At 37.1% G+C, this 25,176-nt stretch overlaps 1 protein-coding gene across 13 annotated transcripts in view; it reads right to left on the bottom strand.

The window, feature by feature from the left end:
- Nucleotides 1-490: 490 nt before the first annotated feature.
- Nucleotides 491-25,176, bottom strand: part of ODF2L (outer dense fiber of sperm tails 2 like) — a 78,475-nt gene continuing 53,789 nt past the window's right edge. For 7 of the 13 annotated variants that reach the window (XM_066268745.1, XM_066268755.1, XM_066268750.1 and 4 more), the window contains 7 exons: nt 23,819-23,929; nt 22,088-22,192; nt 19,801-19,959; nt 10,072-10,157; nt 9,827-9,989; nt 6,731-6,856; nt 491-2,776 (listed from right to left, as the gene is read on the bottom strand). In XM_066268745.1, the coding sequence (XP_066124842.1) occupies nt 2,648-2,776; nt 6,731-6,856; nt 9,827-9,989; nt 10,072-10,157; nt 19,801-19,959; nt 22,088-22,192; nt 23,819-23,929 (879 nt within the window). In that variant the 3' untranslated portion in view covers nt 491-2,647. Of the gene's footprint in view, nt 2,777-5,217; nt 5,674-5,984; nt 6,388-6,730; nt 6,857-9,826; nt 9,990-10,071; nt 10,158-19,800; nt 19,960-22,087; nt 22,193-23,818; nt 23,930-25,176 lie in introns of those variants that run through there. The other 6 variants (XM_066268751.1, XM_066268758.1, XM_066268754.1 and 3 more) reach the window with 4 other exon arrangements.

The following is a 25,176-nucleotide window of genomic DNA, read 5'->3' as shown; positions in this document are numbered from 1 at the left end:
AAGAAGAGAGACAGAGGTGATCACAAACAATGGAGGAAAACTTCGAGAATGTAAGAAAGTCACAAGGCCTCGAATATTAAGGATGAAGAGAAAGTCCTGTTAGGCTATAGTACCACCGGTTAGACATGGGCATTAATTCTGGGACAATGGAGAGTTAGAAACAAAGACACTGCTTAGGGACACCAGGGCACTGGCTCTGGACCTCCCTAACACTGAGTTTGGTTCACACACCAGAAAGCCCAACGTCTACCTAATACTTCACATGGAAACATTAAGCACAGAAATTGTTGAAGTTCTTCCAGGGACAGGTGAAATTCCTTTGTCATCTCGTGTCACCAATGTCTGAGTACCAACCTTAGGGACTCTGTAGCAGTCTTTTCCTTCCAGTCTATCTAAACCATTGCAGGAACCAATTTTTTTTTTTTTTTCAGAGACAGAGAGAGAGTCAGAGAGAGGGGTAGACAGGGACAGACAGACAGGAACGGAGAGAAATGAGAAGCATCAATCATCAGTTTTTCGTTGTGACACCTAGGTTGTTCATTGATTGCTTTCTCATATGTGCCTTGACCGTGGGCCTTCAACAGACTGAGTAACCCCTTGCTCGAGCCAGCGACCTTGGGTTCAAGCTGGTGAGCTTTGCTCAAACCAGATGAGCCCATGCCCAAGCTGGCGACCTTGGGGTCTTGAACCTGGGTCCTCCACATCCCAGTCCAATGCTCTATCCACTGCGCCATTGCCTGGTCAGGCACAGGAACCAATTTTTAAATGTCATATGCACAAATTACTTTGGTGCAAATTAAATATATAAAAAAGAGATTGTATACATAGATGAGGCAAATGCATGACTGTTGGACAAAAACATTACCTTTATTTTTGAAATATATACAAAAGTAGTATGGTCATGGGTAAGAGCAGAGATTTGGGTGCCTGCCACTAGTCTTTGTATAAGTCACTTAACCTTTTTATGTTTTGGTTTCCTATGAAGTGGAAAAAGAGTCAATAGCACTTGTCTCATTAGACATAAAGATTAAATGAGACAATACATGTACCACACCCAGACCTTTTTCTGGCACATAGTAAGTACTCAATAAATAATAGCATTGTTGCTGCTGAGTGGCTGTGCTTCCACTGTTTGCAACAGAAAAAGAGCGCCGTGCATACGACTTTAACTTTGGAATTGGAAGATTTGAGTTCAAATGCTGACTTTAAATCTGAAAAGTTTTATAGCACAACCATAGTGGTTAAGCCCCTAGGTTTACAATTTTTCATATCTAAAACATATCTAATACCTCCCTTTTTCAACATCTATCCATCTATCTATCTGCCAACATCAATTGAGTATCTACTTTTACCAAATACTGTGTAATAGTTAGAACAGAAATATGAGTAAGATTGGATTCCACCTTAAGGAGCCCAGAGTCCAGTGAACAATACTCAAGAAGCTTAATTTCCTTTCACCTCAGTATTTAAGGTTCCTTTTGCTATAGGAGATGAAAAAATGACCACAAGGGTCAAGCAAGTGTTTTAGTACCACAAGTACTATGATTTAAAAAAATAAGCAACATTAATACTGTTAGCAAATGTTGGGGGAAAATGCGGTAAGCTTCTGAAATTACTATATTTTGCTATTATAAGAAAAATACTATGAAGCAATCTGGTCACTGGGAAGTAAGACCCTGTGGATGATATGGCAGTCTTAGAACTGAGGGAACTAGAGAAAAGCAGGCCCTCATTTCTGATCGAAGAAGAGAATAAAACCTCTTGGGAAGACAGCTTTGTTCACAGGCTGGACTTGCCTCTTTGAAGGATATTCTGAGAACTGAGTCTTTTGAATAAACAGCTCTCAAGCCATTACCTGAAAGGAATCACTATTACGTGATCCCTTGTCAACTATACCTACCCTCTTGTAGAGTGTTCTGCCTTGGCACATAGTGCGGTACGTTATGAGAAGCAAGTTCTTGGTATCTCTTCTTCGTCATCTCAAAAATAAAGACCTTACGCTGAAGCTTCTTAATGGGGGTGCTTATTTTGATCATCTCATGTGAGCTGGCCCTGGGACAACCTGTTTTCAAATGTCAGTTGGCATTTAATAGCTATGACTTATAATTGTAAAGTTAAAACCTCACAGAAATTATAATGGTATCTTAACATATACTTGAAAATATATTAAGTACATCAAGACATGGGGTATCTTGAGAAAATATGTAATTATGTCATTATTAAAAATTAATCTTTTGTATTTATATATATGTATATATAGCAACACAATGTAAACCAATGATATACATTATTTAAAATTATGTATTTGGCTCATAATTAGCGTAGATTTATTACAAATTCACCTGGAGGGTGGCTACAAACACACTAAGAATAATCCCTATTTCTTTTGTGTATCCATAAAAAATTGTAAAAACCAACCAGAAATTAAACTGGAGCTAAGTGAAAATTATCCACAAAAAAGAATGCTAACATCTATCTTGTAATAAGTTTCAACTGGATAATAAATTATGTTTTAAAATCTTTACATAAAAATTCTAATAACACCACCGACAAATCATGAAGTATAGCAACAGATAGTATATTTCACCTAATCACTTTTTTGACTCACAGTAAAAACCTATTGTTTATAGAAAATAAATTCACCAATCTATCCAAACATTGTTACATAAGAAGTTTTAAGAAACTGTAAATAATTCTTAATACTCTCGTTTTCATTCTCCGACTTTTCAAGACTATGTTGTATTTCTTTCAAACATCCTTCCTGATACTGTGTTTTCTAAATAAAAAAAGAAAGATAATTAATAATGATATTCATATCAAAGGATACCCATAATATAAAATTTATATATATAGTAATTGGCTACATGACTTTTAATTTTTAAAAAGAGAGTCCTAATAGCTGATGTGTTTATAAATAACTTATCTGAGAGCTGCTCACTTTTCTTTAAAATCTGAAATAACTAAAGCATGTATATGGTTGATATTTACTGTGATATACTTCGTTGTAATATATATTCACTTATTCCCAAATTATTACATACTAACATAACTTAATACATGGTTTTTATATAAAACTGTGACACCTAATTTCTCTAACATTTAACATGACATTTTAATACTTGTTTTTGCCATTTTCTTTGCCTAAAAATTCATATTTTATAGCATTAAAATGACTTTTGCTATCTTAAAAGTGAACAGAATTCTAGTTTTGATAATATATATCTTTTTAGATTTTATTTATTCATTTTTAGAGAAACAGAGAAAGAGAGAGAGAAAGGAGGGAGGATAGGAAGCATCAACTCCCATATGTGCCTTGACCAGGCAAGCCCAGGGTTTCAAACCGGCGACCTCAGCGTTCAAAGTCAAAGCATTATCCATTGTGCCACCACAGGTCAAGCCATAAATATTTTATTTTTAGATTCTTTCATTAATAAAAAGAACTCTTAATATTATAGGTGTTCTTTATTTGAAGAAAATTAAAAACCTAATAATGTATTTTAAAAAATATTTAGCTGCATATAAATTTCCAAGTAGATCTGTTGTTCACTAGAAATACTTTAGATAGGCTGCAAATATCATTTAGCTTCCAACTAAACTGTAGGCACCTTGAGAATAAAAATCTTTTATCTCCTTCACATAAGGTGTTCAGTAATACCTGATAACCTTCTGAAGCTGAGCAATGCTTGCTGTCCCTCAGGTGAAGTGGGGTGGTGTGAAGCAATGGGCTAGGTTGAGCTACACAAAGTCATGGAATGACTATAGTGAATCTTTCTGGAGCATCTGTTTTACTCAACAATTTGAAGGGAAAAATACTAATACAAACACACATATTGTTGGGTAGAATGCAAAATGTGCATATAAACTTTAGGACAGGGGTCCCCAAACTCTTTACACAGGGGGCCAGTTCACTGTCCCTCAGACCGTTGGAGGGCCAGACAATAAAAAAAACTATGAACAAATCCCTATGCACACTGCACATATCTTATTTTAAAGTAAAAAAACAAAACGGGAACAAATACAATATTTAAAATAAAGAACAAGTAAATTTAAATCAACAAACTGACCAGTATTTCAATGGGAACTATGGGCCTGCTTTTGGCTAATGAGATGGTCAATGTCTGGTTCCATATTTGTCACTGCTAGCTGTAACAAGTGATATGACGCGCTTCCGGAGCTGTGATGTGTGCGTCCTGAGTCACCGGAAGTAGTACTGTACATGAGCGACACTGCGTTTTGCAGCACTGCCACATACAGTGCTCCTCTCACTGACCACCAATGAAAGAGGTGCCCCTTCCAGAAGTGCGGTGGGGGCAGATAAATGGCCTCAGGGGGCCGCATGCGGCCCGCGGACCGTAGTTTGGGGACCCCTGCTTTAGGATAACACACAAGACTCCAAATTCATTTCAGGCTTCAGGAAGGTTGGCCTGGGTTTAGCTGCTGAAGTCACCCTTGAGTGTGCTCCCCGCAGGAGAGGCTGCTACTATGGGCAGGGCACAGTGGAAGACACCAGGATACAATCAGTTATGAGGCAGGCTCTCGGTGCTTATGATTCAACTGGAGCTAAGGCATGTATACAAAAATAAATATTGAACTGCCCACTGAACTGTTTCCTGGAAGGACAGAATAAATAAATATACAGTGTGTCTGTAAATTCATGGTGCACTTTTGACTGGTCACAGGAGAGCAACAAAAGACGATAGAAATGTGAAATCTGCACCAAATAAAAGGAAAACTCTCCCAGTTTCATACCTATTCAGTGCAGTTCGATGTGGGCTCACGCACAGATTTTTTAGGGCTCCTTAGATAGCTATCCCGTATAGCCTCTACAGACTCGTCACTGACTGATGGCCTACCAGAACGGGGTTTCTCCACCAAACTGCCGGTTTTCTTCAACTGCTTATCCCACCGAGTAATGTTATTCCTATGTGGTGGCACTTTGTTATAAACGCACCGATATTCATGTTGCACTTTGGTCATGGATCCGAATTTACCAAGCCACAGAATACATTGAACTTTCCTCTGTACCGTCCACATCTCAAGTGGCATAGCCGTGGGCTGCTGCGCTGTATACACGGTGTTACATCATCATCTGCGCATGTGCACATGCTGCTACATCATCATCCTACAGAAACTGGGAGGGCTTTCCTTTTATTTAATGCAGATTTCACATTTCTACAGTCTTTTATTGCTTTCCTGTGACCAGTCAAAAGTGCACCATGACTTTATGGACATACTGTATTTTCCAACAATGTCTAAATCTGTGCTTACAATTCTAGATTTTTACTGCTAGAAGAATAATCAGGCTTATAAAACATCAAGACTTAAACCTACTTACTTTGGCAGCTTTAGCCAAGTATTGGGCACATTATAGCAAAACCCATCTCATCTTAGTGTACTTATTTTATTTTTTCAGAAGTTTTAACTACACAAAAGCACACATATTTATAACATCAGCAATTTTGATGAGTAAAATAAAAAGTTTAGAAATAAAGGAAGGCCTGTGCTAAATTCAAAGTAAAAATGTTTTGTTCTGATTAAACTGCCATGGAACTTCTGATGGTGATAAAATTAATATTGCATGCCAAAAATATCTTTTAACTTTTGAACTTTTCAGGTTTTCAACATTTTAGACACTTGGGAATGAAAAATTAGTTTTCATGGAGTCTCCAGCTGCTAAAAAAAAATAAAGCATCATTATTTTATTTGTCATTGTTAAGTAGACAGTTTTCAAGTAATTTAGTCATGACTAGTGGTAGCTGTCACAGTATTTTATGCCAGTTGGCTATTTCATGAATATTTAGGAAAAAACATAAGGAGACTAATTAAACACAGCCAATTTGGTATTCTCATTTCATGGCAGAGTGGAAAGCATCCACCTCATATGCAGATATAACAACACAGAGTATTTACTTAATGACAAATTATAACTTTCTAAAATACAATATTCATTATTAAAGACAGGTATTAAAATCTAACTTATAATGACTGTTTAAATTGTGTTTATCTTAAAATGAAAATATCACACTAGAAAATAAATAAGTAGATTATATCTGTAACTTCCATTAAGCAGCTGTCATACAAAAGTAATATGTAGGGAAAGGGCCTGATGGGATATTGGGGTAAATGTAATAGAAGCCACCAAGTCTGAGGATAATAATTCTTTTTTCTTTTTTATTATTATTAAGTGAGAGGTAGGGAGGCAGAGAGACAGACTCCTGCATGCATACCAATGAGGAATCCACCTGCAAGCCTCCCATCTGGCCATGTTCTGCCCATCTGGGACCGTTGCTCAGTTGCTCGGCAACTGAGCTATTTTAGCACTTGAGGTGAGGCCATGGAGCCATCCTCAGCACCAGGGCCCAACACACTTGAATCAATGAGCCAAGGCTGTGGAAGGGGAAGAGAGAGAGAGAGAAGGGAAAAGGGGAGGGGGTAGAAAAGCAGATGGTTGCTGCTTCTGTGTGCCCTGATTGGGAATTGAACCCAGGACATTCACACACAGTGCTGACGCTCTACCACTGAGCCAACTGGCCAGGACCAAGAATAATAATTCTTTGGCATAATCCTGACATTTTTAATTTTTGTGATCTATATTATTTGTTATTTATAATAGTATTAGTAAAGAAATAGCCCTGATTTTCCTTTGTACTTAAACTGTTTAAGTAAACTAATATAAAATGTTAAATGCTAATTTATTTTTTATTAAAATATATGTCATACTAATACTTACACTGTTTATTTTGCAAACAAGTTGATTCTGTTCTTCATTTTTCTTTCTAAGCTCAGTTTCCAGATCTAATATTTTAATTTGTAAAGCCCTTTCTCTAGATGAATTTTTCTCTATTTCTTCAGAAACCTGTAATTTTCATTAAAAGAGTAAAGTAACTAAATGTGCTTTTTAAAAAGTATAATTTAAAGCATTAACATAGTTCCACTATCCCTCTTTTCTCCAATCGATATCAATTGGATGCTAGACAATCTAACTAGAAAATGGTTAAGGTCATTCTAAGTTAAGAAAGCACATACAGTATAAGGATCTGCAGAATGACCTGAGATAGAAGAGGTGCGTTTGCACTGCTCTGTGACCAGTAGGTGTTTTTTCTTTTCCAAAAATCAATTTCTTCTTTGAAGTATTTATATTTACTATGGTGTCAGTAATGCTGGAACATAGAGAGTTCTCATTCAATGCTGATTATTGACTTGTATGGATACAGTTGGGGGCAGGGCGGGTGATAACTACATTACACACACACACACACACACACACAAAAGAGTTGATTTTTCATTCATTTACTTTCAAAGTGACCTGAATTTGAGTTCTCATATTTCTCTGACTGCTTATTTAGTAGACAGTATACATCCAAGGATTCAGATATGTGGGAGTCTATTTGCAAGAATATTGGGTTGGAACCACAACAATGAGAATGCAGGCAGGATCAAGGAGCTAGTGGGAGGGACTGTCTACTAATATAACTCCAATGGATTCAGTTCTAAATTATTATAAAGTGATTTATAAACATGTCCTGTGCACAAATTCTAAGGTTCACTGTAAGTGAGGCAGGCTGCAGGATCTGAAGCTGTGGAAGAAAGAGCCTTCGGAAAAAATATCTATGCCCTTGACCATGTCCCTCAGTGTAGACAATAGTGACAGTGTAGTGACAGCACTCCTCACAGGGCAGGAACTACAGACAGCCCCATAATCCACTGTAGCAGGAGAGAAAAAAAGAGAATGTGCACCTCAGGGGACTCTGAACAGTTTTATTTTTTCCCAGGGGGTGGGGGACTGAGAGACAGACTCTTGCATGCACCCGGACTGAGATCCACCCAGCATCCCCCATCTGGGGCTGATGCTCTGCCCATCTGGGGCAATGCTCACAACTAGCTATTTTTAGCACCTGAGGCAGAGGTTCCACAGAGCCAATGAACTCAAAATTAATCAAGCCATGGCTGTGGGAGGGGAAGAAAGAGAAAGAAGGAGAGAGAGACAGAAAGAGAGAGAAAGAGAAAGGGAAGGAGGAAGGGTGGAGAAGCAGATGGTCACTTCTCCTGTGTGCCCTGACCGGGAATTGAACCCAGGACATCCACATGCAAGGCCGACACTCTACCATTGAGCCAAACAGCTAGGGCCAACTCTGAACACTTCTGAGCAGGAATCTGAGAACAACTAGCATTTCCAAAGTCCACTTAGGCTAAACCCAAGATAAATTCACTTCTTATTTTCCTCGAAAGGCTAGTGGTGCTGAGAAATTAAAATTCTACCTATGGCAGTACACTTTACTACTTGGCTTTTAATCAATGATGTGTCCTTCAATATCAGTTTAAGTTAGTTCCCAAAGTTAAAAAAAATTATATGACACTTGTGATATAAGAGCCACACATATCAAGGATATCAGATTTTATCTGACTTTTGTAGAAGTGCCATTAACAGTCTTTGGAAAGACTATGGTTGGAAGAGAGGTTAGAAGGAATGATTCAGAATTTGGTGTTAAACATGTGAAGTGTGAGATGCCTCTGTTAAGTGGAGATGTCAAATAAATAGCAGACTATATGAGTCTAGATTTCAGGGGACAGAGAAGTCTGGGGTAGAGATTCAAATATGAAAGTAATCAGGGTATAGTGATCTCTTCTTAGCATCATTCAAGCCTATGAGGAAACTCATCATCCCCATTTTATCAGTTAAGAAACAAAAGTTGAGCCTTACCAGGCAGTGGCAAGGTGAATAGAGCATTGGCCTGGTATGCTATGGACCCAGGTTCAAAACCCTGAGGTTGCAGGTTTGAGTGTGGGCTCACCAGTCTGATCACGGGGTTGCTGGCTTGAGCGTGGGATCATAGCCATGGCCCCATAGTTGCTGGCTCTAGCTCAAGGTCACTGACTTGAACAAGGGGTCACAGGCTCAGTTGGAGTCTCCCGGTCAAGGCACATATGAGAAAGCAATCAATGAACATCTAAGATGCTACAATTATAAGTTGATGCTTCTCATCTCTCTCCCTTCCTGTCTGTCTGTCCCTATCTGTCCCTCTCTCTCTTCCTAAAAAGAAAGAAAAAAAGAAACTAAAACTTAGAGAAGTAATTTGTCCTGCATCAGTGTATACTGTACCAGGACACAATTCAAACAGTTCCTGTTGGACACCATGTCCAACCTCATGTCCTTTCAAGATTACATTTTCAAATCATTTCATAAATTTACCTCTTCTCTAAGATCTTCCTGAATCATTTCTCCTCACGCCCAGGTGGCACGGCCTGGACCCTCCCTTCATAGGAGCATCTACATGCTGGAGGACGCTTATTTGTTCACATGTTATTTCCCTCCCGGTCAGTGACTTTCCTCAGAGCTAAAAGCTAGGTCTAACTCTGTTTGCATCTCAAGGATGAATACAGACACACAGCAAGATATTAACTAAATGCTAACCAAATGGATTTTACTGCCATTTAATTTTGCATGTATTTATGTATGCAGTAATATTTGCCAAAAGAGTTGAGCTTTACTGCACACTGGAATCTGATCAAAACCAAAGTGTTCAATACTTTGCACATTGCTTTGGTTTTATTTTTTTAAAAAGGGAAGCGGAAGGGAGGAGAACCCCTTCAGAGCGCTTTCTATCTCCACCCTTTACCCAGCCACATCATCATTACTCCGGACCAATATATCTGTTTAGCTCCACAAGGCAAAAGTAGGTAAAAACAAAAATGTAATTGCTCCCTTCACCCTGTCATCAGGATAAAAACAATAACTGTAGTTTTGGCGAGATGAGATATTGTCTGCTTAAAAAGAGGACTCTTTGGTAAGCTGATTAAAAAGTTTCTAAATAAAGGCCATCTGTACCTTTCGTCTTCCTTCTTCTAGAGCAGCCTCCAGCTGTCTGGCCAGGGCCGAGGACTGAGCGGACTTCTCTCTAAACTTCAGACTGCTGTGCTTAAGACATTCTTCTTGGTTTTCCAGCTTCTTTTCAAGCTCTTTATTTTCTGCATCTATCTGTTCTAATTTTCTTTTTAAACAAAACGTATTTTAAAAATGATTAGTGTGCAGAGAAAGATGCAACATCAATTTTAAGTAAATTTAATACTCACTGTTTAAGGTTTTCACACTTCAACTGAGTAAGATAATTTTCCTCTTCCAGAGAAAGCTTTGTCAGAAGATTGTGATTTCCATCAAACTAAAAGACAAAAAAAAATTTTTTTAGTTCTTTTTTTTATAATCAAGTTCCAAAGAAATCTATAAATTTTATTGTTGGAATAATCATAAAAAACATGAAGATGTAAATATTATTATTACTCCTACACAGAGAAACACAAAGAAATATCACATTGTTAAAACACAAAGTCTTTAATTTTCTGGTTAGGTTTAAGAAAATTATGCTGTCGCATGAAAAATCATTTAGGATGGTGATTAAAACATTCTAAAAAGTGTTTTATTGCAAAGTGATATTCATTTAATTAAGTAAATATGAAGATTTTAAAAACTGTAGAATACTTAGAATTACTCTTATAGTTTTTGTTTCATCTAAATAGTGATTGTGACGTCACGGAAATGGCGCCGTGAGAAGCGAGTCCGACAGCTCTCCCCTAAATCACAACAAATTTATCAACTAGAAACAGAAAAATTTATCCTCGGAGCATTCCGGAGTTCCACACAAACTGAAAGCAAAAGGACTGTTATCACTTGAATCTGAGAGACGAGGGTGTGGAGGAAGCTACCGCAGCGACGCTCATTCAAGCCGCCAGGGAGTGCGCCTGCGGTGAGTCAGCCCATATACTTGGGAACCGCAAGCCGCCGCGAGCCCCCCGCGTGCTGCCGCGAACCCCCGCGAACCGCCACCACGAACCGCCACCGCGAGCGGCCGCCACGAGCCGCTGCGCGCGCCCGGTCCGGTTGAGCACCGCTGACGTTCCCAGCGGCCCGCACACTGCGAGTGGGGGTCGCCGGCCACCGGAGCCCGGAGCGCCCCATTCGCGCACGTGCCTTGGGCATTCCACGCGCCCAGGGCACCCTACTGGCCCGCACACCCAGGGGGCTCCATTATCCTGCGCCTGGTGCGGTCCAGCCGCCAGCAGCGGGGCGAGCGGGAGAGGCTTGGGAGATTCTCTCCATGGGCGGGGCACCTCACCCAGCCATTCAAGCTAACAATCAAGCGTTGGGGGAGGGGCGCACGCAGGCAGCCTAAAATTCCTTCAGAAACACAGCTGCGACCCAATCACTGAAATTAGCTTAACCCATAAAATCTGCGCACCCTCGGTTCTAATTGATAAGATCTCTCTCAGTTCAGCGATCCAAGACAAGAGGCGTGATATTTTTTAGTGCCTCTCGCTAAAGGGGCGGGGGCAACTTCTGATTGATAGAGCCTCCATATTCAGGGATAAACGCTAACAAGAAGGACTTGGAAGATAATAAGGTCTATACTACACTAGTCGTAAGCAGAGACTAGTGCCTCTTCTTCCCTGCAAAAACAGGCTACAAAGTGTGGAAAGCCTGGGTTGAGAGGTCCAACTAAATGATAGGCGCTGAACAGTCACCTTGACAACAATTGACTCCCACCCCCGCCTGATTACACTGGAGGCCCTGACTCTCAGAGCCTTTCCCAAAGCCTTGCACTGAGTGGGGGATAGAGTGGGGATTTCCCAGCTCTTTGAGCCTCTTACTCCCCAGGCAGAAGCAGTTGCAGCCTTATAGCTGGATCACCAGGCTGCTCATTCAGAAAGGGGGGACTAGGAGAGAGAATCCAGGAAAGCAAACTCTCTCATCGTTGGACCCTGCAAACGCCAACAAGCCTTTACTTCCAGCAAGACTAAAGCCAATTATATGACATTGCCATAGAATCCCATCAACTGCAAATCCCTACCTAAGAGTGACACAGGGGCAGAGCCTGGGGTACAGAGTCACCGACCAGGAAGAGGGAGAGAAAAGAAAAAGGAAGAAGTTAACCTCTCAAAATCAAGAAAAACCCACAGACTTTACAACTTGATCCACTAATTTCTTTTTTTGTTGTTGTTGTTGTTTGTTTCTTCTATCTTTTTGCCTTTATTTCCTCCACCTCGGTCCTTCTATTCTCTGCCCATCTTATGCTTCCCCTTTCTTGAACTACACTACCCATGAGTGTTGCATTTTATTTTTCTTCTTCATCCTCACCCTCCTTTAAGGTTATACTCCAAAACACTTAACTCTCACTCTCTCCTCTTTTGTTTTTTTTTTGTCTTGCTTTATTTTGTTTTTTTCTCCTCCTATTTTATTTCTTCCTTCGTTTTTCTCTTTTTCTTATTTTTTCCTTTCTATTCGTTTTTTCTTTTCTCATTTTACTTTCCTCCCATATAATGCTCAATCACGAACAAATTAGTTAATTTGGGACTCAAGGCTTTTTTTTTGGCTTTATTTCTCTTTTTTGCTTTTGTTTTTATTTTTTTTTCTCTTGATTGTTTATTTTTGTGGCATTTTGGGTCCTCCCAACCCAAGGTCTCCATTGTATTTAGTCTTCGCTCCACTTAATACAACAGATTTTTACTTATTATTTTTATTTTTTCTTCTTTATTATTCTTTTTTGGTCCTTTTTTCTGATTCCCTCTTATCCCTCTCATTATATCTCTTAGTTGACCATCACATACAAGCAAATCATCTTATGCTTGTCTAAGATTTTCTTCCTTTTTTTTTTTTTTTTTTTTTTTTGCATTTAGTAGGTCCCTACTCCCTTTTTTTGCCCCTTGAACTCTTCACCCCAAATCAGGCCCTCCATTATAGGCACGATATTTCCCTGAGGAGGGGAGAGGAGGGAAAGAGAAGAGAGAAAAAAAGGGGGAAATAATAAATTATTACTGTTTTTTTTTGTGGGGTGTTTTACCCTTTTTTTTTTTTCTTTTTACTCTTTATTAATTCTAATTAGTGCTATCAATAAGACCACCCTCAGATGCCGATAAGAAAGAGGAAATCGAATATTATGGATACAAAAGAAAGAGAGGTAACACAAATAGATGTGGAAAAATCTATGGAGAAAAGACTTAACATATTGGAAGCCTTGGAGCTAAATGACAGAGAATTTAAAATAGAAATCTTAAAAATACTCAGAGATATACAAGAAAACACAGAAAGGCAATATAGGGAGATCAGAAAACAACTCAATGAACACAAAGAATATATTACCAAGGAAATTGAAACTATAAAAACAAATCAAACAGAAATGAAAAACTCAATTCACGAGCTGAAAAACGAGGTAACAAGCTTAGCTAACAGAACAGCCCAGATTGAAGATAGGATTAGTGAAATAGAAGACAAACAACTTGAGGCACAACAGAGAGAAGAAGAAAGAGACTCAAAAATAATAAAAAATGAGAAAGCCCTACAGGAATTGTCTGACTCCATCAGAAAGAATAACATAAGAATAATAGGTATATCAGAGGGAGAAGAGAAAGAAAATGGAATGGAGAATATACTCAAACAAATAATAGACGAGAACTTCCCAAGCCAGTGCAAGGAACTAAAGCCTCAAATTCAAGAAGCAAACAGAACACCAAGTTTTCTTAACCCCAACAAACCCACTCCAAGGCACATCATAATAAAGATGACACAAACCAATGACAAAGAAAAAATTCTCAAGGCAGCCAGGGAAAAGAAGAGTACAACATATAAAGGAAGGCCTATTAGATTATCATCAGATTTCTCAGCAGAAACTCTACAAGCTAGAAGAGAGTGGACCCCAATATTTAAAGCCCTGAAAGAGAGGAACTTTCAGCCAAGAATACTATACCCATCAAAGCTATCCTTCAAGTATGAAGGAGATATAAAAACATTCACAAATACAGAAAAGATGAGAGAATTTATCAACAGAAAGCCCCCACTCCAGGAAATACTAAGGGGGGTTTTCCAACCAGATTCAAAGAACAAAAGAAAACAACACCACAAGTAACAGCTCCACCAAGAACACAATAAAACCAAACTTAAACTGTGACAACAAAGGAAAAAAAGGGGGGAGAGGATGGAGATTAACAGTAGCAAAGGATGATGAAGTGCAGAAATACTTATAAGATAGGGTACTACAATGAATATGGTAGGTACCCTTTTCATTACTTAATGGTAACCACCCTTAAAAAAACCACCACAAAAACACTTGACTTAAAAAAGGTAGCAACAGAGGAAAGAAGTATGGAACACAAACAAACAAAAACAAATGATAGAAAAACAAAAGAGAAGAATCAAACTAGATACAAAATTAACAGAAAGCAATTTATAAAATGGCAGTAGGGAACCCACAAGTGTCAATAATTACACTAAATGTAAATGGATTAAACTTACCAATAAAAAGACACAGAGTAGCAGAATGGATTAAAAAAGAAAATCCAACTATATGCTGCCTACAAGAAACACATCTAAGCAACAAGGATAAAAACAAATTCAAAGTGAAAGGCTGGAAAACAATACTCCAAGCAAACAACACCCAAAAAAAAGCAGGTGTAGCAATACTCATATCTAATAATGCTGACTACAAGACAGAAAAAGTACTCAGAGACAAAAATGGTCATTTCATAATGATTAAGGGGAAGTTGAATCAAGAAGACATAACAATCCTTAATATATATGCACCAAACCAAGGAGCACCAAAATATATAAGACAGCTACTTATTGACCTTAAAACAAAAACTAACAAAAATACAATCATACTTGGAGACCTCAATACACCGCTGACGGCTCTAGATCGGTCATCCAAACAGAAAATCAATAAAGATATAGTGGCCTTAAACGAAATACTAGAACACCTGGATATGATAGACATCTACAGGACACTTCATCCCAAAGCGACAGAGTATACATTTTTCTCTAGTGTACATGGAACATTCTCAAGAATTGACCATATGTTGGGCCACAAAGACAATATCAGCAAATTTAGAAAAATTGAAATTGTACCAAGCATATTTTCTGATCATAAAGCCTTGAAACTAGAATTCAACTGCAAAAAAGAGGGGGAAAAACCCACAAAAATGTGGAAACTAAACAACATACTTCTAAAAAATGAATGGGTCAAAGAAGAAATAAGGGCAGAAATCAAAAGATATATACAGAATAATGAAAATGAAAATACGACATATCAGAATCTCTGGGATGCAGCAAAAGCAGTAATAAGAGGAAAGTTCATATCACTTCAGGCCTATATGAACAAACAAGAGAGAGCCGAAGTAAACCACTTAACTTCACACCTTAAGGAACTAGAAAAAGAAGAACAAAGACAACCCAAAACCAGCCGAAGAAAGGAGATAATAAAAATCAGAGCAGAAATAAATGAAATAGAGAACAGAAAAACTATAGAAAAAATCAATAAAACAAGGAGCTGGTTCTTTGAAAAGATTAACAAAATTGACAAACCCTTGGCAAGACTCACCAAGGAAAAAAGACACAGGACTCAAATAAATAAAATCCAAAATGAAAGAGGAGAGATCACCACAGACATCATAGAAATACAAAGAATTATTGTAGAATACTATGAAAAATTATATGCCACCAAATACAACAATCTAGAAGAAATGGATAAATTCCTAGAACAATACAACCTTCCTACACTGAGTCATTAAGAAGCAGAAAGCCTAAACAGACCAATCAGCAGGGAGGAAATAGAAAAAACTATTAAAAATCTCCCCAAAAATAAAAGTCCAGGCCCAGAAGGTTATACTAGTGAATTCTATCAAACATTCAAAGAAGACTTGGTTCCTATTCTACTCAAAGTCTTCCAAAAAATTGAAGAAGAAGCAATACTTCCAAACACATTTTATGAGGCCAACATAACCCTCATACCAAAACCTGGCAAGGATGGCACAAAGAAAGAAAACTACAGACCAATATCTCTAATGAATACAGATGCTAAAATACTAAACAAAATACTGGCAAACCGAATACAACAACATATTAAAAAAATAATACATCATGATCAAGTGGCATTCATCCCAGAATCTCAAGGATGGTTCAACATACGCAAAACGGTTAACGTAATACACCATATCAACAAAACAAAGAACAAAAACCACATGATCTTATCAATAGATGCAGAAAAGGCTTTTGATAAAATACAACACAATTTTATGTTTAAGACTCTCAACAAAATGGGTATAGAAGGAAAATATCTCAACATGATAAAGGCCATATATGATAAACCATCAGCCAACATCCTATTAAACGGCATAAAACTGAGGACTTTCTACCTTAAATCAGGAACAAGACAGGGTTGTCCACTCTCTCCACTCTTATTCAACGTGGTGCTAGAAGTTCTGGCCAGAGCAATCAGACAAGACAAAGAAATAAAAGGCATCCATATCGGAAAAGAAGAAGTAAAGCTATCACTTTTTGCTGATGATATGATCCTATACATCGAAAACCCGAAGGACTCCACAAAAAGATTATTAGAAACAATAAACCAATACAGTAAGGTCGCAGGATACAAAATTAACATACAAAAGTCCATAGCCTTTCTATATGCCAACAATGAAATATTAGAAAACGAACTCAAAAAAATAATCCCCTTCACGATTGCAACAAAAAAAATAAAATACCTAGGAATAAACATAACAAAGAACGTAAAGGACCTATATAATGAAAATTACAAAGCATTGTTAAGGGAAATCGAAAAAGATACAATGAGATGGAAAAATATTCCTTGTTCTTGGATAGGAAGAATAAATATAATCAAAATGGCCATATTACCCAAAGCAATATACAAATTTAATGCAATTCCCATCAAAATCCCTATGAGATTTTTTAAAGAAATGGAACAAAAAATCATCAGATTTATATGGAACTATAAAAAACCCCGAATAGCCAAAACAATCCTAAGGAAAAAGAATGAAGCTGGGGGCATTACAATACCTGACTTTAAACTATATTATAGGGCCACGATAATCAAAACAGCATGGTACTGGCAAAAAAATAGACACTCAGACCAATGGAACAGAATAGAAAGCCCAGAAATAAAACCACATATATATGGTCAAATAATCTTTGATAAAGGGGCCAACAACACACAATGGAGAAAAGAAAGCCTCTTCAACAAATGGTGTTGGGAAAACTGGAAAGCCACATGCAAAAGAATGAAACTCGACTACAGCCTGTCCCCGTGTACTAAAATTAATTCAAAATGGATCAAAGACCTAAATATAAGACCTGAAACAATAAAGTACATAGAAGAAGACATAGGTACTAAAATCATGGACCTGGGTTTTAAAGAACATTTTATGAACTTGACTCCAATGGCAAGAGAAGTGAAGGCAAAGATAAATGAATGGGACTACATCAGAATTAAAAGTTTTTGCTCAGCAAGAGAAACTGATATCAAAATAAACAGACAGCCAACTATATGGGAACTGATATTTTCAAACGACAGCTCAGATAAGGGCCTAATATCCAAAATTTACAAAGAACTCATAAAACTCAACAACAAACAAACAAACAATCCAATAAAAAAATGGGAAGAGGACATGAACAGACACTTCTCCCAGGAAGAGATACAAATGGCCAACAGATATATGAAAAGATGCTCAGCTTCATTAGTTATTAGAGAAATGCAAATCAAAACTACAATGAGATACCACCTCACTCCTGTTAGATTAGCTATTATCAACAAGACGGGTAATAGCAAATGTTGGAGAGGCTGTGGAGAAAAAGGAACCCTCATTCACTGTTGGTGGGACTGTAAAGTAGTACAACCATTATGGAGGAAAGTATGGTGGTTCCTCAAAAAACTGCAAATAGAACTACCTTATGACCCAGCAATCCCTCTACTGGGTATATACCCCAAAAACTCAGAAACATTGATACGTGAAGACACATGTAGCCCCATGTTCATTGCAGCACTGTTCACAGTGGCCAAGACATGGAAACAACCAAAAAGCCCTTCAATAGAAGACTGGATAAAGAAGATGTGGCACATATACACTATGGAATACTACTCAGCCATAAGAAATGATGACATCAGATCATTTACAGCAAAATGGTGGGATCTTGATAACATTATAAGGAGTGAAATAAGCAAATCAGAAAAAAACAAGAACTACATGATTCTATACATTGGTGGAACATAAAAATGAGACTAAGAGACATGGACAAGAGTGTGGTGGTTACCAAGGGTGGGGGGGGAGGGAGGACATGGGAGGGAGGGAGGGAGAGAGTTAGGGGGAGGGGGAGGGGCACAGAGAACTAGATAGAGGGTGACGGAGGACAATCTGACTTTGGGCGAGGGGTTTGCAACATAATTTGATGACAAAATAACCTAGACATGTTTTCTTTGAATATATGTACCCTGATTTATTAATGTCATCCCATTACCATTAATAAAAATTTATTAAAAAAAAAAAAAAATTCTGGATATAAAGTTGAAAAAAAAAATAAATAAATAAATAGTGATTGATAACTGAGTATCTATAAAGTTGTAACTATGAGTAAAAACATATTTGTGAAAAGCAAATTAAATTAACAAGGAAATCAACCAAAGATACATTTGCCTATGCCAAGACAGAATGTTCTTCCCAATGCTTCAAAAGTTATATTTAAATAGTCTCAGAAGCGCCTGACCAGGCAGTGGCGCAGTGGATAGAGTGTTGGACGGGGATGTGGAAGGACCCAGGTTCGAGACCCCAAGGTCGCCAGCTTGAGCACAAGCTCATCTGGTTTGAGCAAAAGCTCACCAGTTTGAGCCCAAGGTCGCTGGCTCCAGCAAGGGGTTGGTTACTCAGTCTGCTGAAGGCTCATGGTCAAGGCACATATGAGAAAGCAATCAGTGAACAATTAAGGTGTCGCAACAAAAAACTAATGATTGATGCTTTCTCATCTTTCTTTTCCTGTCTGTCTGTCCCTGTCTGACTCTCTCTCTGTCTTGTAAAATAAATAAATAAATAAAGTCTCAGAAGCTTTGAAATAGGAAAAAAAAATCTCATAATTTTAATTAGTAACTTAGGTTATCTATGTAGTTTGATAATTCCTAGAAATCTTTTCTCAGGAATTTTAATTCAATAGAGTTTTGTTTGTATGTTTTTAAAAACAGAATGCACTTTAAAATTCAAATCCAAACTACATTAAGAAGATAGGGAATCATTCATAAAATTGTTTTACAAATAAATAATATTGTTTGCTACCATCATTGGACATGCTTTGAAAAAAAGTATCTGTACTTAGTTTATAAAATTTTTATTAAATGCTCACTATGTGCTAGGCATTGAATTAGAAGATGGCTATGTTGTGACTAACAGGGCATCCATGATCCCTCCTCCAGTGAAGTAAAAATGTATATGTTAAAAAAAAAAAGGAAATAATCCAAATAAACTTCATGCACAATTCTAATTAAAATGAATTCTAATTTTTATGAAATAAATTAATAATAATTAACCTTATCCTGACATCAAAAAAAATATATGTAAACATAGCATTGCTCCTTCTCTTATGCTGTGACCATGTCATCAAATGCCTAAATATAGATTTGTACAGATAAACTAAATCAGCAGTTCGATCCCGGTCAGGGCACATATAGAAACAGATCGATGTTCCCGTCTCTTTCTCTCTCCCTTTCTGTCCCTCTAAAATCAATAAAATAAACATTTAAAAATTACATTAACTTAAAAAAAAGTAAATCAGCAATCCTGGTTGCTAATTTTTTTACTATAAAATACTAAAAGAATAGCTTGCAAAATCATATTACCAGTATCTTCATAAACTGGTACTTTCATCTGATTTAGATGGGAGTAACAGAAATCAACCCCTGACATGAGTGCCCTCAACTGGTAAAATCATTTGTAAGCATTTCATTAGCACATCTAGAAAAAGTAAGAACGAGGGCTGGACACCTGGCCCTGAAGCTCCCTAGCGGTGTGTGCCTGGCCTGCACATTTCCCCTTGCAGAGCTGCAGACTCTCCTGACACTCCTGGAGCCTCCATTCGGCCACCGCCAAGGAATCGCGGACGCACTCCAGCTCCTTCAGACGAGACTCCATCTGGCCTCTCATCTGAGTTGTAGCGTTAGAGAAATAAGTGTAAGATCACACGTTCAGCATTAATGTTTTTACTATCTTAAATACTAGATATGCTTATAGTATGATATATCTTTTAGAAAGAATGGTTTTCAATGAAAAGATTCCACCAAATAAATATGAACAAACATTAAGTTAGACTTTGCTAAATAAGAACACATAACTCAAAAGTAGGCTATACTCTAATTTTAAAAAAGTTTGTGGAATAAATGAATATAGCAATATTAGCTTGCAGGGAGAATGTTTATTTAGGAAAAGAAACTTTTTGACTCCTGTCATTTATATTCCAGAATAGATATTATTGATAAAGCTGGTACGGTGGTTTACCACTCCCCAGCCATCAATCTAAAATAACTGTCATTTTTTTGTCATTCAACCTGATAACTCAATTATTTCAGATAGAGCAGCCTTGCTGTACTTGTCTTAGTCCAAATTGGTGAGGTTTACTGTATATCACTTCAAGATAGCTAGTATGATCTGTCCTCAGTAGACTATTTGATCATTAATGTGATTATGAAATAAATCTCTCCGCTTTTATCTATGTTAATCTCTTTGGCTGTTGCAGTTCTTCACTATAGCAGTTTTGTAGAGAGGTGACAGGAAGCAACCTTAACACATGCTTGTACTGTTAATGAAGAAAAAATAACCAATTAGGATTTTTAAGGGGAGGAAAAGCAAGGGCTAGACTCTTTCCCTGACACAGGAACCACCTAGTCCTAGAGCTACTATGCAACATCTGGCATTCTTAGTCACAAAAGATAGAGCCGGGACAAAGCACCTCCCCAAACCTCTAAGAGCCCATGAGAAAACCAGGAGACTTAAAACAGTAGAATGGTGAAAGAATTTCACCTAAAAAATGACTTTTCTGATTTAATATCAGTAAGAAACCACTGTGACACCACAGTATCTGAAAAACTCAGGCTCCTGTTCCATTTGCCTTTTGAATTTTTTAAAGATTTTATTCATTGAGTTTTAGAGAGAGGGGGGAGACAGAGAGAATGAGAGAAAGGCAGAGCAAGAAGCATCAACTCGCTGTTGCTTCTCATATGTGCCATGACTGGGCCAGCCTGGGGTCTTGAACCGGCAACCTCAGTGCTCCAGGTTGGGGTCCTATCCACTGTGCCACCACAGGTCAGGGCCATCTGTCTTTTGAACAGGTGTTTTAAGTAGGCTATTATTTAGAGTGCTGCCTAGCAAAAGAGAAGACATTTTCAATGGTATATCTCATGAGAAAAAGAAACCAAAAACCATGAAATGATTTCTTCTGTAGTTTGCCAAAAGTAGGAAAAGTAATTCTAAGAAAGTAGTAAGCTGCACATTTGATGGGTTATCTATCTCTGTTTACCAAGCAGAATGCCTGCTCTGGCTGACCTCTTCACACTGGTGCCTCACTTAACTTCTCAGTCAAAAAGTGTGGAGAAAATCCAGAGATAGTAGTCACCTCATTACACTCAGTTGGAACTGAAGAGTAACATCCCATGACCAGGAGCTAGCATCCTATGGCTTTCACTGCTTCCTTATGAAACAACATGAAAAGACCCAAAAGGGATGGGGTTTCATTTATAAACTTAAAAATATTCACAAAAACATCATAACTTGCCAACATTGGCCTTCTTCTTATTCTGTTGCAATACGGTGAAAAAAGGAAATGATGAGTTGTTTTTTTTTAATAATATTATTTTTCTTCCGACAAAGCATTTAGCAGATAATATTAACTTTGCTTTTATAGACACAAAAGATTTAGTACCAAAAAAACAAGGTGAGATTAAAATATAAGAGGCATTCAAGTTTACATAGTTATGGTCGATGAAGCTCAGTGATAACCATTTTTGAGCTATTTAAATCTGCTCTTGAATAAGAAGATTAAATGTTTATGTTATTTTCCAAATATTAAGAAAAAAGTGAAAAAACATTCATACAAACAAATACTTCAAGCCTGTAAGAAACATTATTTCCTCAGAAAACAAACTCCTACAGAGACTGAGAACAGCTAATTCTTATGTCTAACCTCAGAAAAGGACCACAGTGAAGATATTTGTATAATATTCATAAAGTATAAAACATAAGTAAAACATTATTTTATTATTTAAAATGTCAAACTTACCTTCTCTATTTTTTTATTTTTATTTTTTGTTATTAGATTATTTTCAGTTAGCAATTTTTCACATCTGCTTTTCACCATTTTAGCTGCTTCTTGCAACTTTTGTATCTGAAAACAGAATATATTATTAGAGTGATATGTGTTATTTTATATTAGAGCCATAGTGTGAAATAAAAAGTTAAATATTTCAACTTTCAATCTTAATAAATTGTTAGTGTCCTATCAATACCTCAGGATGTTTATCTAACATTACTCCTTCTTTAAATATGAGAATCAGTACTATCTTCTAATCCACAACCCTTTTATAATTTACCTGTCTTTTCTCATCAATATATCTAGACACTTTGATTGAGCTCTGAGTATTAGAGAGGTATTGATTTCTATTTGTAGATCAATGTCCCTTTAAAGAATCAGTCTCTGGTTCAAACCAGCTCCCATACCATTTATTTTACCCTCCTGCTCAAAATTTGCTCAAAAATATTTGACTGAGCACTTTAAACAAGGCCTGGAGTCTAGAATATGGTAACTCACCTCTACTATTTCTACTAAGGGATTAAACCCAAACAACCAGCTGGGATGAACAAACAACAGCTGGTTGTTTGACATTCTCAATAGAATGTGCTGCAGACCACCACAGCCTCCATTCTCACCTCTGGTCTGGATAACTAACTGGATATCTATTAACGCAGGGATTAGGAACCTTTTTGGCTGAGAGAGCCATGAACGCCACATATTTTAAAATGTAATTACATGGAAGCCATACAACGACCTGTGTACGTTAGACATTATCCAATAAAAATTTGGTGTTGTCCCGGAGGACAGCTGTGATTGGCTCCAGCCACCAGCAACCATGAACATAAGCGATAGGAAATAAATGGATTGTAATACGTGTGAATGTTTTATATTTTTAATGTTATTATTTTTTTATTAAAGATTTGTCTGCAAGCCAGGTGCAGCCATCAAAAGAGCCATATCTGGCTCACGAGCCATAGGTTCCCGACACCTGTATTAACGACTCCATTTTCCCATCTAAGCCATTGAGATGCAGTCCCTTCCTACTCGCCTACCCTATGTTCCTTTAAGCTTTTTCCTTAAGTTCAGTACTCTTTAATTCAAATGTTCTCTTCCAATAAAATCAAACTCTTTATTGACCAGTTTGTTACCCATCATTCACAGGCATACATAAATCCCATCTTTCTCATAAAGTTTTTCTTGAATACTACATTTCCAAAACAACTTAGTTTTTCTAAAAAAATATTATTGAACATATGCTGTATTCCATATATACTGTCATATGTGCTTTTCAGGTAACACATGGGAGTAAGTTTGATTTATAGTTTATTCATTGGAAAAAAGAGAACATTGGTCTTTCATAACCCTAGAAAAAAAGTCATTATTCTAAATCAATACCATTAAATATACAAGATGACAAATATAAGCAAGATTAACAAGCTTATACATAAGGTTTATATTATACCTATATAATTAATTTTGGATCTACTTTTAGGAATATTTAACACATACATAGGCAATGTTTGATTCAGAAATCAGCAGAATTATCTATTTATTAATATATCTAGGTTGGGACCTTAAAAAACATTTGGGACATATCATGTTCTATCACAAATAATAGCTCCACCTTTCTTTAGTTCTGCTTATTTAGATCATAAACAAGTGCAGTGTTTTAAATTGTCCATCAAATTCAACAAACATTAAAATAAGTGCAGTAGTTACCTGAGTTTTATATACTTCAGTAAGAGCTTTTTGTTGTTTTTCTACTTCTTGCAATTCTAAAAGTTCATTTTCAACAGAAACAACTTCATCCTTCAAAGCAGGAAGTGTAGTCTAGCAAGGAATATATAAACAAATATTATATATCATTAAAATTCATTTGTATCAAATGCTATAGGATTATAAAAATATAACTCATTTATAACCAAAGTTAATAAAATAATTATTTTTGATTGCATATAATTACCATCTAAAAAAATTAGGGCTTTCAAAAAGTTAGTAAAACTTATAAACAACTTTAAAGACTTATACAAGACATATTTAAAAAAAATTTTTTTAATTTACTGATTGAAAAAAGACTTGGAAAGTAGACCAGGTTCCTGGTTTGGAAGATGCACACCAGTTTTTTCCAAATCAATAAAAAATGTAGGAGGAACTATTTTGAGGAATACAGGAGCTCTGTTTTGGACATAACTTTGAAATCTCTTAAATATTCTAGTGGAGATTTCAAGTAGGCAGTAGACTATATGTATGGAAGTCAGGGGCAAGGTCTAGGCTAGAGATAATAAATTTGAAAACTTCTAGGATATAGATGGTATTTAAAGGCCCAACAATCAATGAGATCACCTATCAAATCTGGAGAGATTTGTTTTAAAATTGCCTAATATTTTAAAAAGTATAGGAACCCATTTATGGTAGGTAAGTTAGAAATATATAATACCAACATTAAAAATGAGCCTTTCACCATGTAATTCCAGTTCTAGAAATTTATCCTAACAGATTTGCATAAAGACTCAAAGAAACTACCTATGTTTTTATACACAATTGCAAAAAACTGGAAGTAGTCCAAAATCCCCCAAAATTACACATATGCCACAATAATAGTAACTTTATCTTTGTTGTGGTTACAGGTAATTGTTAAGTTTTTTACTTTTGTGCTTTTTTGTTTTTCCAAATTTCTATTATAAATCAGTAGACCTTTAAAATTCTCCAAATATTTGCGCTGGCCGATTGTCTCAGTAGAACATCAGCCTGACGTGCAGGAGTCCCAGGTTCGATTCCCGGCCAGGGCACACAGGAGAGGCGTCCATCTACTTCTCCACCCCTCCCCCTCTCCTTCCTCTCTGTCTCTCTCTTCCCTTCAAAGCTCCATTGGAGCAAAGTTGGCCCGGGCGCTGAGGATGGCTCCATGGCCTCTGCCTCAAGCGCTAGAATGGCTCTGGTTGCGACAGAGCAACACCTCAGATGGGCAGAGCATTGCCCCCCGTGGGCATGCCGGATGGATCCCAGTCGGGTGCATCAGGAGTCTGTCTGACTGTCTCTCCATTTCCAACTTCAGAAAAATACAAAAAACAAAACAA

This window comes from Saccopteryx bilineata, chromosome 3 (assembly GCF_036850765.1).
Source record: "Saccopteryx bilineata isolate mSacBil1 chromosome 3, mSacBil1_pri_phased_curated, whole genome shotgun sequence".
NCBI lineage: Eukaryota > Metazoa > Chordata > Mammalia > Chiroptera > Emballonuridae > Saccopteryx > Saccopteryx bilineata.
This window is presented reverse-complemented; position numbering and strand designations above follow the sequence as displayed.